Here is an 18,008-nt window from a genome sequence, read left to right as displayed (position 1 = left end):
ACCTCCACTAGCAGACGATACCTCTCTCGTGAACAGCGCGCGCCAAAACAGACGCGTTCTTGCATCGAAGATATCAAGTTGTAGAAACAATTTGTGTGAGACGGTTACAAGACTCTTCTAGTGGCAGTTTCAATCTTTTTCAGTGTCCGAAGAACGGCTAGTTATTATCGAACCATTGTGGATTGAATCGAAAGTTGAAACTTCGTCAACAAAGATTAGCCAATCATTGGCCATCTCATATGCACGGGTCGTTCGGCCGATTAAAGCCGGAGATTGCCGAGTGAGAGACGTAAGGGAAACAAAGCGTTTAAGCCAGGGGGTGTGGCCAGAGAAACAGATAGGCAACCGATCCGTTTGAAATCATTACTCAGTTACATTTGCGTCCGTATTTCATGTAGCAGACAGTGAAATCTCCATACAGCAGACAGTATATAATTCATCGTGGAGCACTATCATATTCCAAAGTGGGACCAGCCCGCTAATTTAGCAGGCATGATGGACCCATACACTTACTCGGGTAAGTTTAATGTACTTAACTCTTTTATTGTTCTTTTTGCTAGAGATATATAACCTTGTTTGCAACTTAAAATTCGTGCATACTCCAAATATAAATGGCAACACGTTAATACGTAACATTGTTGGTGATTGGTTTCTAGAAGATTTTTATTTTCTAAGCAAGTCATATATTATAAACCACCCAACTAGATAATTTTACCGCCTGCGGTTTATTTTTGTAAGACAATTTCCCATAGAACTTTTATCATGGCGGGACTATATGATAGAAGATAATAAGGACATTATCATCTTTGCCCGTTTATCAACCAAACTCATTTCATGTTAATTATAGTGGAAAACTAAATTAAACCTATACACTCGTCATCAAAAGCCTAATTGACTGTATCAGAATCATCTCATTATTTCTAGCCCCTCCAGTTACGTAATCCGATCGCATCTCTTTCGTATGACAAGAAATGAAAATTAGACTTGCAGGCGTTTGCATGCAGCCATATCTGGCATCGTATAGCCAAAGTGTACCATGACAAAGTTAGATCGGTCGAACGTTGATCTCTAACCAGCTATATGAAGCGATATAATAATGGGGTATGAAGACACAAGATTGACAAGAGATTCTTTGATAAGTGATCGTTTGTCACTGGCATATGACGGCTATACAAGACAATTGGGCGAGAGGCGAAATTTTTCTCTCCTTGAAAAGAGAACTGTCACTCCTTTTTTACAAGGCTTGTCAAACCAGGGCAATTTTTCAATGTGCTGAAAAAATCCCTGTTATTTAGTTGTGGAACGATAAACATTGAAACTGTGTCTGCTATGGTGATTTATGGCCGTCTTGTTAAGCTAAAATGATAAAGTACTCCATTATTGGTTCAAATCTTATGTCGTCTTTAATTATATCTTTAGATTATTGCTCAAACCCTCACGTTAAGAATTTAAAACCATGCAAGATGTTTCGTGACTTTTTTGTGCTTTAATGTTTATCTTTTTTCTTCAGTCCCAGACCATTCAATCCATAAGCTTTTAAAAAATGAAAAAAATCCCAACAAAATCTGAAGTTCTTCTCTCTGAATATATATAGATAACAAAATAAGGTTCTGATTTCATTTTTATCCCTTTTCACAATATAAAACTTTCCTCGTGTTAAGATAGAAAAAAAATCCAGATTACAGGAAAATAACGTCATATAACTTTACACATATAATAGACACAGTAATGAAGTCTATAATGTAAATAGTATAATCTAAATTAATTTGCTTATCTCTTTTTATACGCATTTAGATAAACACTTGAAGTCTAGAGTTTCTATTTCTAAATATGTAAGGAAAATCAAACATTACATTTATAGCTACAACCTGGAAAGCTTTCACTTTACTTGCGGAAAGAGGATTTTTGATAGGCGATCTAATATTTCCCTTAAAAACACATACATAATATTTTATAAATTTTCTGCACAGATTTTTGTAATAATTCTATTGCTGCTTTTATAATTAAAAACATTCTTTTCCTTATTTTACATATAAAAATGAAATTCTGAAATCAAATATAAATTATTCATAATAACACAACTTTATGGACTTACTACTTCTTAGTTTATTACATGCAACGTTGATAAAGATACCTGTAAGATCATTGAAACGTTGCATGTAATAAACTAAGAAGTAGTAAATCCATGAAGTAGTTTTATTATGAATATTATACCTTTACTTCTAAAAGACATTTAAGTATATTAACTATAAATTAATCAATTTATTTATTTAAACGAATAAAAAGTGGTCACACGCGCGATTCAAAAGGAGGTTTAATCATACAGTGATTCCTTCATGTTCATTCGCATTATATATCTATATTTTGATTTGAGTTAATCTACCCAATTCTTTTAATTTTTTGATTAGGGTTTTCTTTAAAACTGGAATAAAATGATTAAAACATTTGAACATGGTTAAAATCTGTTTATCTCTAGTGTTGTTTCACTTTATGTATTTCCCTATTGCAAATTCATTTCATGAAGAACCCGCTACTTTAAGCTGCTGTGTCCATACCATTTGTCATTTGGGGAGTACACATAGCCAGATGTCTTCTTTTTTGTATTAAATCATGGAACAAGCTCGAATTAAATTTATTAATTTAAAACTCAAGAATTATATTGTTCGATTAATCTGCATAATTATATCATTGAACAAACAGTTAACATTGTTTTTAAATATGAGAATGGTTTCAGACTGTAAGCCCGGTTTAATATTTCAGGTGACTAAATGCCTGATTAGGAATAATGAAAAATAGATAGGACAATTTTGAGAGTCAATTTATCGATGACAAGTCATTAATTGTGAATGGAATTAATACTTTTGTCTGTAATGCAATGCTTTATAAGTGATTTTTCTTCTCTCCTAATGATATTTTAGGAGAACAGTTTGTACAAGAATTAAGACAAATTCCATATCATGTTCTTTATTTTCTGATGATATCTATTCATATGGTCGTAAAATGTAGCGCATAATTTTAGACGACATTGTTATTTATTAAAATATGAAATTTATTTATTTATAATTCAGCGATTATTGATTGAGAAAATAAAACAGTTAGACCCATGGAGAAAATTTTAACTATTGACTATTGTTTTTCAACATTTTTGTTGTGTTTGCTTAACTATTGTCAAGACCAAAATAAACGTTTTGGGTTTAAAGGCAATAAACAAAAATTCAATTAGTGAGATAGTTTATTCATTCAGAATATTGTGTTTTTCTTCTGTAAAAGTCATTATTTGAAACTGAATATAAATTTACAGCTAATTAAATAGAAATTTATACACTTGCTTTGAAACCGTATCGGTAGTAACAACAACTCATGAAGCAATCAATCATATTTTGAAATATTTGTCCCGATTGACATTCGATGGATGTTGGCATTAGGGCGTCTTAAAACGTCAATTTGGCTTGTTCGTGTCAGTTCAGTGTATTCGATCTAAAGAAGCAAAAAGTTGAACTATCGTTAGAATTATTGAGTGTGCTTTATACAGTAGGACTTCCATTCTTATAAAGCTTCTGTTATCATTGAACTAAATCTTTTATTCCAGTCGCTTTGTAAATACAGAAATCTATAGAGAAGTCGATAATATGTAAAACGATATAGTTTCTTGGTAAGAAAGAAATCGCTTTAAAAGTATTGCTTTGAAATTCTAGACATATTTGTAAGGATTGATTATTTTTGTGTACAGTTTTAATGAGACATTATGCCTAAAATATATTTCAAGATTACCGTTATTAGTAAGAAGAGAACTGATAACGCATGGGTCTCAAAATTTTCCAGAACTACGAACGCTCCACACTAGATTCAAAATAATTAAATGTTTTTGTAAGCTTTAAATTGTGAAGAAAAAGAAAATCGTTCTTTTGAACATATTGAAACTATACGGAAAAGTGTCTCTCAACGAATAGTTTAGTTGATTCTTTTGTCTAAAGTTTCCCAGTTAAATGATCTGGTATTTTGTTGCCAAACTATTTTTTGCCGTATGGTAAATCCCCTTAACACCCTAGCTAAGCTTCGGGTGGTTTTCTAACCAAGGTATATTTGATCCACCAAGTCGCACATACAATAAACAATATAGAAACAGAAAACGCTGCTAAACGACCATCATGGCTTCACAGCTGCCTGCAACAAGTTTACAATTACAACAAATGTTTGCTGTTTTACTTTCCATTAAACAAAGGATGAGATGAAAAGCGAGCATTTTAATCCTCTTAAAAAATCACCACCAATCATTACAAACCAAATGATACCCTTCAAGGTTCAATGTTTTATTCAATTAAAATAAACCATATTAATTACGAGAGTTGTCGACTCTTTCTTCCTTCTACATAAAACATTTAGTTTTCATATAAAAATCACAGAAAACCAATCGTATCGTGAGTAGCTTTGCTTAATTAAAATACGAAACTAAATTTTAAAACCAAAGATATATTCCATAAATGAAAGAAAGTAATATTACAAACACCCACGGCTGCAGATTTTGTTTTAGTGGCCACGAATTTACGGAAAGTGGATTTAAAAGCTGCAGAATGGATGTAAATGGATTAATAAAGTTTGTGGCAGTAAAACTTTCTATATTGGACAGAGTGTCGAGGGTATAATAACATTTTTTGTTTGCGGTCGATCGGATTTTTTCCGTATATGAATCAAATGTATTTACAGGAAATCGAGTTATTGTTTTTATCAAATGAAACATTTCCATTTAAACCAATATGTGTCCGGACACGAATATACCACATTTATTTTCAATGAATATCAGATTAAAAGTACGTTGGGAGATATTGGATTTTATATCAATATATGATTCTAGGTCTCCGATTTCCAAAATGGCAAGAAATTTCAAAGAAATATATTGTACATGTCATCTGTTGTTGAACAAACATACGATATATTGAAGCTCCATTTCAAAAACAAGATCTAGACACTATTACTCTTGTGCTACATAAAAATAGACATGCTTGTTATTTATTCTTAGATTCCACTTTATATCCCCCAAATCTCTCCCAATCTTAAAACAAATACCATCATCAAAGACCCTCAGAATATTATTTCACCAAATAACATACTAAATTACATCACCCATCTATGTTTAAAGCTGCGCAAAGGCTGGTAATACCGGAGGAAAAAAACCTGAAACGAAATAGCATGTGAACATACCATAATTATCTTGATAGAAGGCTAGAAACCCAAGAGGGTCATAAACATCTGATAGGAAAGACTCCATCGTCTTCAAATCACACCAGCTCAATATTTCGTTTCATTTCCCAGGTGTGATTAAAAATCCGGAATATCGAAGAAACCATGTTTTTCCCAGTCATATAGCTGTAAACACACATATGAGGTTCGGTTCCGTTTATGAATTCGATACAGATACAAGGCCTTTGAGAATTCAGGAAATCACAGAGCGCCATGTGCAACCATCTTGAAATTGTTACAATATTGCTGGCATCATGGTCCAAAATCTGTAAGACTTCCCATGTCAGAGTCGCTGGGGAATTAATAAAGATCTCAAATACATATTTAATTTATATAAAAAACATCTTTGTAGATCTTATTAGTTTTGATTTATCAAATTTGAATGTTGAATAGCTGAAGATAGTTATGCCAATTTATTTTTTATTCCGTAAATATTTATCATTTATGCTATTTTTTACACATAAATTTCGTGTATCTTTTTTGAGTTCAGTTGCTAAAAATTGTTTTGGTTATAATATTTATATCCAGTCAGTTGCACCCACTTGTTTTTTCAACTGGGGGAGGTTTCCTAAACCACAAACCAGTTATTATCTTGTTTTGATTTATAAAATTTGAATATTAAGTAGCTGAAGATAGTTCTGGTAGTGAATCCAGAAAATGTTTAAAATTTATGTCATTCATGACAAACACTTTTTTCTAAATTTTATATAAAATTGGGGGAGGCGAATTATGTCGGTTATGTTTCCTAAATCACAGATCTGTTTGTATTAACGCTTGTAAATTAAATGTATAAAAATATTATGGAGATTTTGTGACGTGTTTTTCGTTATTTGATCTGTTTAAGCTGGTTGAATTCTCTCTTAGTACTTGTTGCTATAACATTGAGAGCGAGCTTCACTTAAAGCCATATTAACCCTAATTCGCCGGTTAAATGCACCGGCACGAATTATGTATCGAATGTTCCTTATAGTTTATCTAAACAAATTGACCCAAAAGAAAGAATCTATAATATTATAATAAATATCATATAGCATTTTAGAATACTTTTTCACATAGTCCTGAAAAAATATTGGATTCTACAACTACTTCTTAATAGAAACAAAAAGGTAAAACTTGTTCAAAATTTTATTCAGAAATTATCTCCAAAAAGGAGGATTTAGTAAACACATTATGTAATAATCATATTATTGCAAAGTAGGAAAAACAAAACAAAAGTAGGCTACAGCAAAATAAAATATGTATTAATATTTCTATCTTTTTCACAAAAGCGAACAAGTTTTTTTTATTATTATTCTCGCTTGCGCTGAATTACTTAAATCCAGACTTTACATTACAATATTATTGTTTTTACATTTGAGATACATGCATATGAAAGATCTTGCTCTAAGTGCCGTCAGCAAACGCAAAATAAAGAATAATTTATATATACATATATTTATGTGTATTCCATGATAAATAAAATTTAAAAAACTGATCTTTAAAGTAGAATTTAGAACTTAACAGTAAATCTTCTTGATCTACTCAGAAGCATACGTTTCGCAATAAATATTTTACAGTAATTAAACACTATAAGTTTTCTTTCTAATAAATCAGCATGATAAGAATTAAAATCTGATATTTTCAGAATAAAACATACGTAAAATTTATTTTATTGGCGATCTATAAACTTATCTCTGTCTTAAAGATTCTTTTAAATTTATAGGAATAGGACTTGGTATCGATGGGAAAATCATCTTGTCGGTTCCATATCGCGATAAATTACACTAGCTGTAATTAAATACAATATTTTATTTTGTCGAGACAGCGAGTCCCAAGTCGATGTTCTCAGCTGCTGAAATGAATATCATCATGATAATACAAACACAACAGTATAAATACGAGCAGCCATTTCATAAAGAAAATCGAACGAAGCAAGTGAGGGCTTATTGATTACTCTGGGTTGAAATCTATATTGTCATCGAGTATCGATTAATCGTGGCCACGATAATAGCTAGTATTAAAACCCTTTCTAAATATGAAAATAACATAAAAAATATATATAAAATGGTAATCATATTTTAGATAGGAATCGTTTGTAAATTTGATGTACATATGCACCATGATTTTAACATGATAATGATTCAATACATTATATAATAGACAAAATGACTCGTGTATCTAAAATGATACATCAATTCAACAGTGATATTACATCATCATAAATTGATTATATAGAACAGATAATAATACAACATTAATATTTTTGTCATCATCTGTTCTCATATTTGCATTATTGTATGTAATATCTATTCAATTAATCTGAAGTTTTGTCATTAAAATGTCATTAAATGATTATCATGTGATTAAACCACAGAGTGTGTCATGCTTTCTGTTAAGTCAAATAATTATATTGTACTAATGAAACGTAGATTTCCCATAAACAAACAGATCTACATTGTATTTCCAACACTTTTAATAGCATCATCATGGCATTTTCAATGATTGTAGATTTTGTTTAAAGATGTCTAATCGGCAATTGAGTAAAACAATGAATAAAGACCAACACGCCAGAATAATAGTAAAATATAGAGTTTAAGAACATACACAAAGTGAGTACAAAACAGTCATATTCTAGTTTAAATTATGGTCATTTCAAGCTTACATTTGTAATGATCTCACGTCGCTATCTTTGTATGTCTTGGTAATTAAAGTAATAATTAATCCTGCTGTCTTTTCCATATAAGAGGGTCCATTCTCCATGAGAATTTGTTTATGTATACATTGAAGTGCTTTATTGCATAATACAATCGGTCCTCACATCCAAATGGACATATTTTTTACTAATAACATATTTTGAACGACCTGGCTTGTTATTCTAGCTATTATTAGTTTCCTTTCCATGTAAATCCATTACCCGTGGAGAGTTAGAACATCCACATGGACCGAACAAATTTTTTCTGATGGTACTTTTAAAAATTGAAAATAAAATTCAAGAGATCTGCTTGAAGTCCACCAATTTTATAATCCCCTCACAATTCAGGTACGTGATATGATTTATAGCAAATATGTTGACAGGCAGAATGACTATGTGATAACATAATTAGAGTATTTTATTCCTTAAAGCCGACTAAGCAGATTAAGAGGTTAAGTGTTTTTATATTTAACCTATTTGTTAATCCCCTGAGAAGATTGTAATCCAAAACGTCTTGTCGCGTCTTTAAAAATGTGTCATAGAACCAGAACACTGTTTAAAATGTCGATAATTCCATTAAATATAAATTAAAAACGATAAAATTATCTTACACAAAGACAACATATTATTTATTTAGTGTATTTGAAATCGAGCACAGACCATTAGCCCGCTTGAAAATTGTGTTTATCTTTTCTTCTCATGTTTAGTGAGTCATTATAGTACTGAGGTCTTTGTACGGTCTTTTCATTTGGGCCTCACATCACACGTTATTAAAACATGCCACTTTAAAACAATTAATATATTGGCACGATGCAAGCATCAATATCAAATTCGACATCACATTAAAATATTCCTCATTGGAATGAAAAGAAGTTAATATTGATATTGTCTATAGAAAAGCGACATACAGGCTAAATACATATTATTCCTGAAAATAAATGTTTTATAACATTAATTTTCACACTCCCTGCTGTTAATGGTTTCTAGGTATTTAAAAGTTTTAAGATGAACGAAAGATATACCAGTATTTGTGACAATTAGAACTGCTTGATATTTCTAAACAGTTTGTCTTCGATCTGTATAAGGAGAAGAAGAATTGGTTTGGGCGGTTAGTTGTCTTGGTCTGTAGAGATAATAAGATTAGCTTTTATTAGTGACTAGGTTATGAACTCACTTCATTCATCAAATCAACATTAGCCTTATTCTAAACTATTATCCGATAATAGCATCTTCATATCGCTGACAAATTATTATTTTCTCTATAATAACTTTTTAAGCCAGTTCCCTACAACTTTGATGACGCGCTATGCCATTCTAGAGCTTCGTTTCCCCTTTTCGATTACAGAAAGAAATCATGAATTCTAGATAATTGCCTTTGATATCTAGAAGATTTTATTACTTCTCTTTCTAGTTGCTACAAAATAATTACACAGTTCTTCTCCTAACCTTTCAACTTAATCTCACTTTTGTTGAATTTCCCTTCATGTTTAAGAGTATCTGACATTATATAAACCTTGCCTGTAGAGTTTACCACGAAACCATGTTTTTTGCCCTTCTCCTTTATTTCATTACTTTCCACCGCAATATTCTTACTTCCGTTACATTATATTAAGTTTCATTTCTATTTTGTTATGCATTCTTTTTTCAATGTGTAATTTAAAATAAAACGGTTTAAATGTTTTTTTCTTCATAACAATCACACTGACCACGTGAAATATACATGTAAAAGTATGACATCAATCGAAGAAGTTTCAATCAATCCGATGTTCTTCAATGTATCGTCCATTGTGGGAACAGTAATAACTTTTGGTTAAGAATTAATTACAAGAATCTTTAACAAACAGATTAGTTTCGTTTTTAGCATAATATATAAGTATCACCTCTAGCAGAAATCTCATTTTGTGTTGAAATATCAAACAAACTTCGAATACAACGCTTCTTTCTTCTCCAGAACAAATTAAAGCCATCAACACTTTACAAAATGATTTCCAATAACATGATTAAATTTAACATAACCGCAATCTGATTCAAACACTTATCCTATTTCGTTTCGTTTTTTATAGATCAAAATTTCTTTTTACTTGACTTTACTGAAACGAAATATAGATCTGTATTTTAATCAGATTGACATAACCGTAGACTTCCAAGTACTGGTTGACATAATTATGCCGTTCAGACGGCGTTTGTAAGCTATAAGGGTGTAGCGCTTACTGGTACTATGAGCAACACCAGTTTAATTGTTCTGAATGCCACGACAAAAAATAGACAAAAAGTAACAAAATGAACATGTCCTACTATAGTGGTGATCGGTCATTCTATGTCAAGCCGTTCATACGACCAAGATAAACTAGCTGATCAAAAAGCAGGGTGTTTTAATTGATTTAATTACTTCACCATTGTTTTCAGATGACAACGGTAAGCTATACATCAACTATCGTCGGCGTTTTAAACCAGTTTTACTTAGTCTCTGGGCTTCACGCGTAAAGGTCTTCGAAAACATTAAAAATAAAGTTTAAACATCTATAACTCGGCGATGCCTTGACAGACTTGTTTCACATTATTCTCACGATCTAACCCGACCATGCTCGATGTAAATGTACGGTCCAATCACGTTATATCGAAAAAATATTTTTGTGCTAACCGAAGGTTAAAAAGTGCTAGAATCCGCGTTCTGGAGGTATATGAAATTTCTTATGAAAGCACCGTGACTCATTGCTTCTTTGGTCAAATTCTCTCCATTTTCCAAATCTAAACATTTCTCGTTCGTTTGTTTCGCCAAATCGAGCAATAACAAATACATATTTTTCACAATTGTTGTTATACTTAAAACGGGAATTAAACAGGTAAAATGACATGTGTGTGTAGAGATATGTACCATAATTAAAACGAAGTGTACCCTAATCACCTTGTACTGTGTTACTCCACTCGGCATCTGTTTCAATATATGTGTGTATTTCTGCAAACTCATTTTTCTACAAGTTTGGCAACAAATTAGAGGGCGTGCCATGAAACTATTATCCATCATATCACTCAGTGAAACAAAACATTCATCATAAACAATTCTATTGGCAAAAACAAGTAACATACATAATGGGAAAAGCACGTGTATGTGTGGTACTGTCGTCTGCGAATTAGTGAAGACAGACGTGGATAAACTCAACTTTACAGGCAACGTTCATTGAAATGCTCCCGGTAACACGAGAATCGGTGTTTAAATCTCGCCACATGTGCCTTATTAACCTTAAATAAATATAGAATTAAGTATATTATCTCTCTAACTCTCCCAGTTCGATAACTGTTTCTTCTCGTTCCACTAGCACCCTGTTCAGATGATCACTTCTAAATCATGGAGTTGAGTCTTACATTATATTGGTGCCAAGTTTATGTAGTTTATAATGATCTTCACACAGACAAGTGGTACTCGTCAGTTGCACGAATACTGGAAACACGGCATTTGACTATCTGTTTTTGAGGGGTTACAGGTTCGTCTAATTTAAGATACGTACACGTGCGTTATAAAAATTCGCCATATTTTAAAAAAAAAAGAAGAATTAAATGAGCCATTTGTTTGTTTTTTTGTTAAGAGTTTTATCGTGCCATAAATCTTACTTTAATCAATAAACTATAAACAACAGTCTTGTTTTGATACAGTTGAGTTCAACAAGAACCGAGGTTGGGGAGTTCCCATTTGTGTTTTTTATACCCCATGACAATCGTTTTCCCTTTTATAATTACGAGTAGCATATAAACCGTGGTCAGTAACCGCATCATCTGAAGGTTTAGAGTTGAGAGCAATTGATGGGCGCTGATCTCTTGATTTGTCTTTTGTTTTAAAAATCGAATACATGGGTTCTTTTATCTGTCCTGTACAAAAGTGTTGCATAAATCACCATGACACTATTTTCACATATTCTACATGGATATTATTCTATTCATTGGTCATGAATCCGGAAATTACGCATCATTATTTGCACATAGATGGCATCGTCCCTGGGAAAATCCATAATCTTTTGTTTATTATATCGTTTGTGTCTTCATGTTCATGTTGGGTATATACGAACACGTTTCCGTGGTTGTATCGTTAGGAAACATCACTCACGACCAACATGTCCAAGGTTCGAATCCAATGTCCGAGTGCATGTAAAAGTTTCCGTAACAGTTTTGGACTGGAATAGTAGATATAAACGCCGCTAACTGGGGAAAATTCATGACTCTGGCCATAATTTTCACATGAAAACAAGTACAAATGAAATATATTTTTTGCTATGTAAATATAATAAAACATAACTTGTTTAAGAAGAATAATATTATTTAACGAGTCTTATTAAGATAGTCTGTATGGCCGAGATGTCTCTTATTACTGTAGACTGACTTACTTCATATAAACTTCACGTGCCATTTTATTCAAGCATTACTAATCTATTTAAGTAAATAATTAGCATAAACCTGCGTATATTTAGCTACATATAATGTTCAAAGTTTTATGTAACACAATTTGATACAGGATTAGGTACATGTGCAGCTTATGGGGTGATCGAAATACATTATGCATAGTTTACAAATACGATCCACTTTTACGTGAGTGTGGGCCATAACTCATTGCAATATGGCGTTCCATTGAGCGGATCTATTTCAAGAAATGTATCCGATAACGTTGATTTATTAATAAGAATTATTCTCCACATTGTGATGGCAACCAATCGTAACTGGAAATAAATTTACAGTCGTACATATCAATGACAGGTGTCGATTTCAATCCAATTTATTGTTGAGACACGGAATAACTTTATCTGTAGAAATATTTTGTGTTCTGTTATGTTATGTCTATCTACAGGTCTAATCGTGTAAATAAAATACAATAGATAACATCAAACAATTATTATAATATTATTGCTAACAATGATAAATTATTTTTATGATTATTAGTAATTGCTGTATTTTGACCCATGCTGTATAATATAATTGCTTTTGCTATAAAAACTAACAATAATTAATCAAAACTAGTCAACTCTATAAATGTATTTGTATTAGTATAGTTGCGGGAGGATCACTCCATGCACTGAATCGGAAAAGCATACAATACAAAAAATGTCAAATTTATTATTCCACGCAAAAAGATATGGAAGCACAAAAAGAAATGAATTTTAATTCTTTTCCTGATCAAAATAAAATAATGTTTTACATAGCGTTTTCAAGTGCTATACACTATGCACTGTTACATCCGTTCATATCCGTTGTTGACCATCGTTTGACATTTCTTCCCAAGTCTGATGAACATACAGAATTTCATCGTTAAGATAAATTGTTATCAGAAATAATGTGAACTAAGCTCTACATTACGCCTCATCAACCTTAGAACCACTTCATGAAAATGACTTGAGTTGATTGAATGTCTATTTCCGATCATTATACCATGATGTACGAGTGGCTATTTTATTATAGCGAAATAATGGACAATAGCTCCGAATAAATAGCTATGGGGTAGGGGCGTGAACCGACACTAGCCTTAATTCTTTAAATGTAATGAAGCAATGAAATGGAATGTTAGTTTATTAAATGGCCACTTAGATAAAGTTAGTGTAGGCTATGAAAATGCTCCAGTAAATTATACAGAATAAGTTGTCTGCCTTTGGTCTTTTTGTTGTTTTCTTCAAGACAGTTTTGTGCAGCTTCCTCGGCGCAAATGTCGTGGGAATGGATTTTAAAAGCGAACTGACAAGTTCAGCCATAAATCAGATGATGATTATTATTTTTTCAAATCATAAACACATTAATAATCGTTGATAATAAATTAATCTTTAGCGATCTTTCTCCATAACCAAATTTTATTTCGAATTTTTAAAAAAAAAAAAATAATGCTGTCTTAACTAATTTGATTTTGAAATGGATAAGTGGAGTAATGATCAATTATTTTATTGTGTATCAATATCAATAATGAATTTGGGACTCCATTACGCATAATATTGTTATCGAAAACTACAAACAGATCGAAAATTTAGATTGTTTTGTTTCTTACGTATTTCATGGAAGTAAATGCCATTTAAAGGCCCACTTCTGCTTTATTTCATACAAAATGGGCGGCAAAAACAAATCTTACAACCTCAAAAAGTGTTCATTAAAACATAAAACCTGTTTTGTACTCAGTTTTATGATTCGATTTTCTGATTTATTATTGACTGACGTATCTTCAAATGATATTAAATTCATTTAACCATTCATTTTAAAACAGTCGAACCAAAAATGACAGTTTATAAACAAAAAATCTTGGAATGAAGGAAAATGCCTTCAATTTCGCGGTTCTTTTCCTTTAACGAGTTTAATCTAGAATATAGCTGTGAAGACATATCTAGTAATATTATCTGTTTTATTTAATGATAGACATTAAAAAGTAAGACAGTGATCTTTAAATTAGAAATATCATATGTTACTGCAAAGAGAAAGCGACAGAAATAGATCGTACTGTTAACACTCGAGATAAGCAATATTCGATGTAGAAACCGATTCGCTATCCCGACTTCTCTATCATTAAACCGTTGTATAGGGGTTAAACCACGTCATCGATTTAATTTGGAGTCTTAAAACACAGTTTTCCATATAATGCCCTCTTGCTTTGTATCTTATTCGAAACGAGTAGGGATAATTTTGTAAAATCAATAAAATATATGGAAAGCCATTAATTATTAAACCATAAATCATGAGAAAAAATCCGATCTCTCTTTTACTGTTGGCTGAAGAAAGGGGTGTTAGCTGGGATTTAATATATCCCCAACATAAATCATTGTCATAAATACCTGACCTTACTGGGGAGATAGTAGGGCGCTGATGTTGGTCACTTGACAAATTTGGCTTTATCGGGAACATAAAAGTACATTATATCAATGGCCTGTTACAATTTTTACATCAACACCATTAAAACATGAATTTGTTCAGTTTCTGTTGCCGTCTGTCTACCTTTGAAATGGATGGTGTTGTGCATAATTCCCCTCTAATTTCAGAAAAGTAATGGTCATGATGCTGAAGCCCCGTATTATTTACCAGTCTTACCGCCTGCAAATTTACCGTAAAAGTAACATCTAACCTTGGATTGTGCAACTATAAATGGATACACAAGGGCTTGCGAGCGACATTCAATTCAAAGAAAAATGCAACTTTTAAAAGTGTTGTTTTACCCACGAATAAACACTTCAAATTCAAGTTTGATATTTATACAAACGTTAATGATCACTACGGTGACAGATCATCAAAATGTCTACCGTGTTTCCCAACCGGTAAATAAGAATATAATGTTACTATAGGTTAGTTTTGACAGGCTAAATTTACCGGCATCCCGTAACACGACGACCACACAGTATTTTTAATGCTTTTCAATTATAAATAGAACAATGTACAGTCATCGTACATAGTTATTAGCCACAATGCCAGGGGCTTAAAACGTCAAGATACCGAGCCACACTGACGGTGACGTGATTCAAAGGTGCACAGGCGACAGCATTGTCTCGCTACGCGCTACTTTTTTGTGAGAGCGCGAGAAGTAATTGGAATGCTGTGTAGGGTTATGTTTAATGATGGGATTAAATTTCCTTTCTTATGAAATTAAACTTCGCTGTCACACAATATTGAATGTAAAGTCGAATAACAGCTTTCCAATGAAGGAAAGGGGAGATGACTCTGATGCTGCTTTTGAATTTTGTTTCCATTGATTAATGTCATCGTAATATTCCCCGCGCACTTTTCATTCGTATGAAAGAGTATAAGGACACACCGTTTAAATATAAATTAGATAATATACTGTTTTACCTAAAATTAGGCCAGTCTATTTGTAGATGTACCGTGTTTTATATTCGACACGTGTCTTGAAACGACTACCTAATAGTAGTGTAGAAATGGTGGTACTAAGCGTATTAGTTGTATCGTTTTACTTTACCCGTTTGTTCTAAGAGTTCTGTGTTTTACCGATGGGACAAAAAATAATCTCAGATTCCCCATATCTCGGTTATTTATCAACGGATCTTCGTCGGGTTTTCATTTTTGAATTCTTTGAAGGAATTCCATAGGGTTTCTGATTGACGGTTTTTTCGAAATTCGGAAGTTCGCTTGATTAGTTTTAGCATCAAAGATTTGGGAAAGTTTTCTTCAGCATTTTTTCGACATTCAAGAGGGCGTATCTCCTTCAGTATCTAAAGTATCAAGTTGAAATTTTGTAGGATTAATGAACACATTGATGCCTTCAAAATGGCATTTTAAAAGATTTTGTGACGGCTTACCGAGGTCTTACCAAGTTTCTCGAACATGAATAGTTCTCTCCATTTTAAAAATAGATCAAAATGACCTTGTTCCATAACATTGTCAACCGTTTGGCCGCCATATTGGATTTTACAAAAAAAACCTTCAAATCGATATTCAGCCGCCATTTTGATTCGGATTTTCGAAAACATTTTTTTGTTTTGAACCTATTCCAAATGGCAACAATTCTTAGGGGGCTGATTTTTTAATTTCGACGTTGTTTACTTCCGGTTTCACTTTGAATTTTTTTTCGATTTTTTACCTACTATCTGGCGACCTTACTTTTCAACGACTCTTGACCTTTGCATATATGATGACCCTGATGTCAACTAACAGTTAATATCAAAAAGTTCGGTCTTGAATTATGACTTCCGGTTTTAGTAAGAGTTTAAAATGACAGTTTTTTTTTCACTTTAATAGGTATTGGATGTTACTATTCTCAATAATTCATGGTGTAACTTGAATGTTGACGTGACAAGGCGTGACCTGACGTACCGAAACAAGTCAGTACTTCTTCGGAGTTCTAGTATACATCTGTTTCATGAAACCCTACTTATTCCCTTTTATACATCATTCCCCTAATTTATGGGGAGATATGTTCGAGTTATTTGGGCCATAAAGTTGCATTTGGGTCACTGTGCTAATTGTAGCTTCGGGAATATTTTGAAAATATTGAGCGAAAGTTGTTGAGACCAATAAATATGATAGAGGTGAGCTTAGGACGGCTAAGATTGTGTTTATGTTTGTTCTGTTTCAGAAGAGTCTGTAGATTAGCTAGAAACCCTGGTGTTGCTTTTATTATAATATTTCTATAGAAACAATTGTCTATATTATGGGTATTGACCTATATCATCAAGTCGGTAAAATAACTGACGCCAATTAAAAATTCGGTAACTTTCACATAATATGATCTTAGCAGTTAATTAATTAACGCAGATTTAAGTTTAAAAGTTTAGAATAAAAAATTTATTATAAATATTCCACTTTCCTGCTATGGTAAATATTTTAGTTGCTTAAGAGCAATTTAAACGATTTTTTGTATTTATTGCTACAAATAGACGTTCTGTATTCGATTATTTCACATCCTTGTTTTGTTTTCCTTCGGAACTATTGCTGAATATCCAGACCTTTAACAACTTTCAGTAGTTACTGTCACCATTTTATTCATTGTCTTATCACGCTACATTATGATATGTTAAGTACGCCACAAGAATGTGTTAAAAACGTTACTGACATTGTCTATCAATTTATGTCCGGCGGTGTAAGTGACGAACTTGTCAATTTAAGCGATGTTTTGTTGGTGAACTAGTAATGAACTGTCTTGTTAGTTAATTACGATCTCATTAAGGCCAATTTGATAACGATAACTCTTCGTTTAGTAATTAGACACATATCGTGGACTTGACATCTATTTGTTAATGTAAATTAACTAGATTAGATTCGTGATTTTATTCATTACCGACAATGCTATAACATAAATGCAAAGAGATAAAATAGAATAGATGAGTAAATAATTCCTATTATCTAAAACCAGTTCAAACGTGATCAATAAATACCATTTGAATATATAACCATAACAATTATCTATGTTTGGCATGATTGTTGTAGCAATACCAATGTTCTATATTTATTTCTCGTCTATAAGTACAATGAACATTTCTCGTCTATAAGTACAATGAACATTTCTCATATTGGCAGTATAATAATGGTAGTTCTCGACAGGTACTCAAAATAACTAAAATACTCTTATAGAAATTTAGTATTTGTCAACAAGAATTACTTTGAGATTTAAATCGTGTAAACAAGGTTTCTAAAT

At 32.0% G+C, this 18,008-nt stretch overlaps 1 protein-coding gene across 1 annotated transcript in view; it reads left to right on the top strand.

Moving 5' to 3' along the window:
* Positions 1-205: 205 nt before the first annotated feature.
* LOC126821342 (homeobox protein six1) overlaps positions 206-18,008 on the top strand; it is a 49,387-nt gene continuing 31,584 nt past the window's right edge. Inside the window, exon 1 of the mRNA XM_050549751.2 lies at positions 206-517. Within this exon, the coding sequence (XP_050405708.1) occupies positions 493-517 (25 nt within the window). The 5' untranslated portion in view covers positions 206-492. The remainder of the gene's footprint in view (positions 518-18,008) is intronic.

The sequence above is a fragment of the Patella vulgata genome, chromosome 5 (assembly GCF_932274485.2).
Source record: "Patella vulgata chromosome 5, xgPatVulg1.2, whole genome shotgun sequence".
Lineage (NCBI taxonomy): Eukaryota > Metazoa > Mollusca > Gastropoda > Patellidae > Patella > Patella vulgata.
The sequence above is the reverse complement of the archived record's forward strand: the minus strand, read 5'-3'. Positions and strand labels throughout refer to the sequence as shown.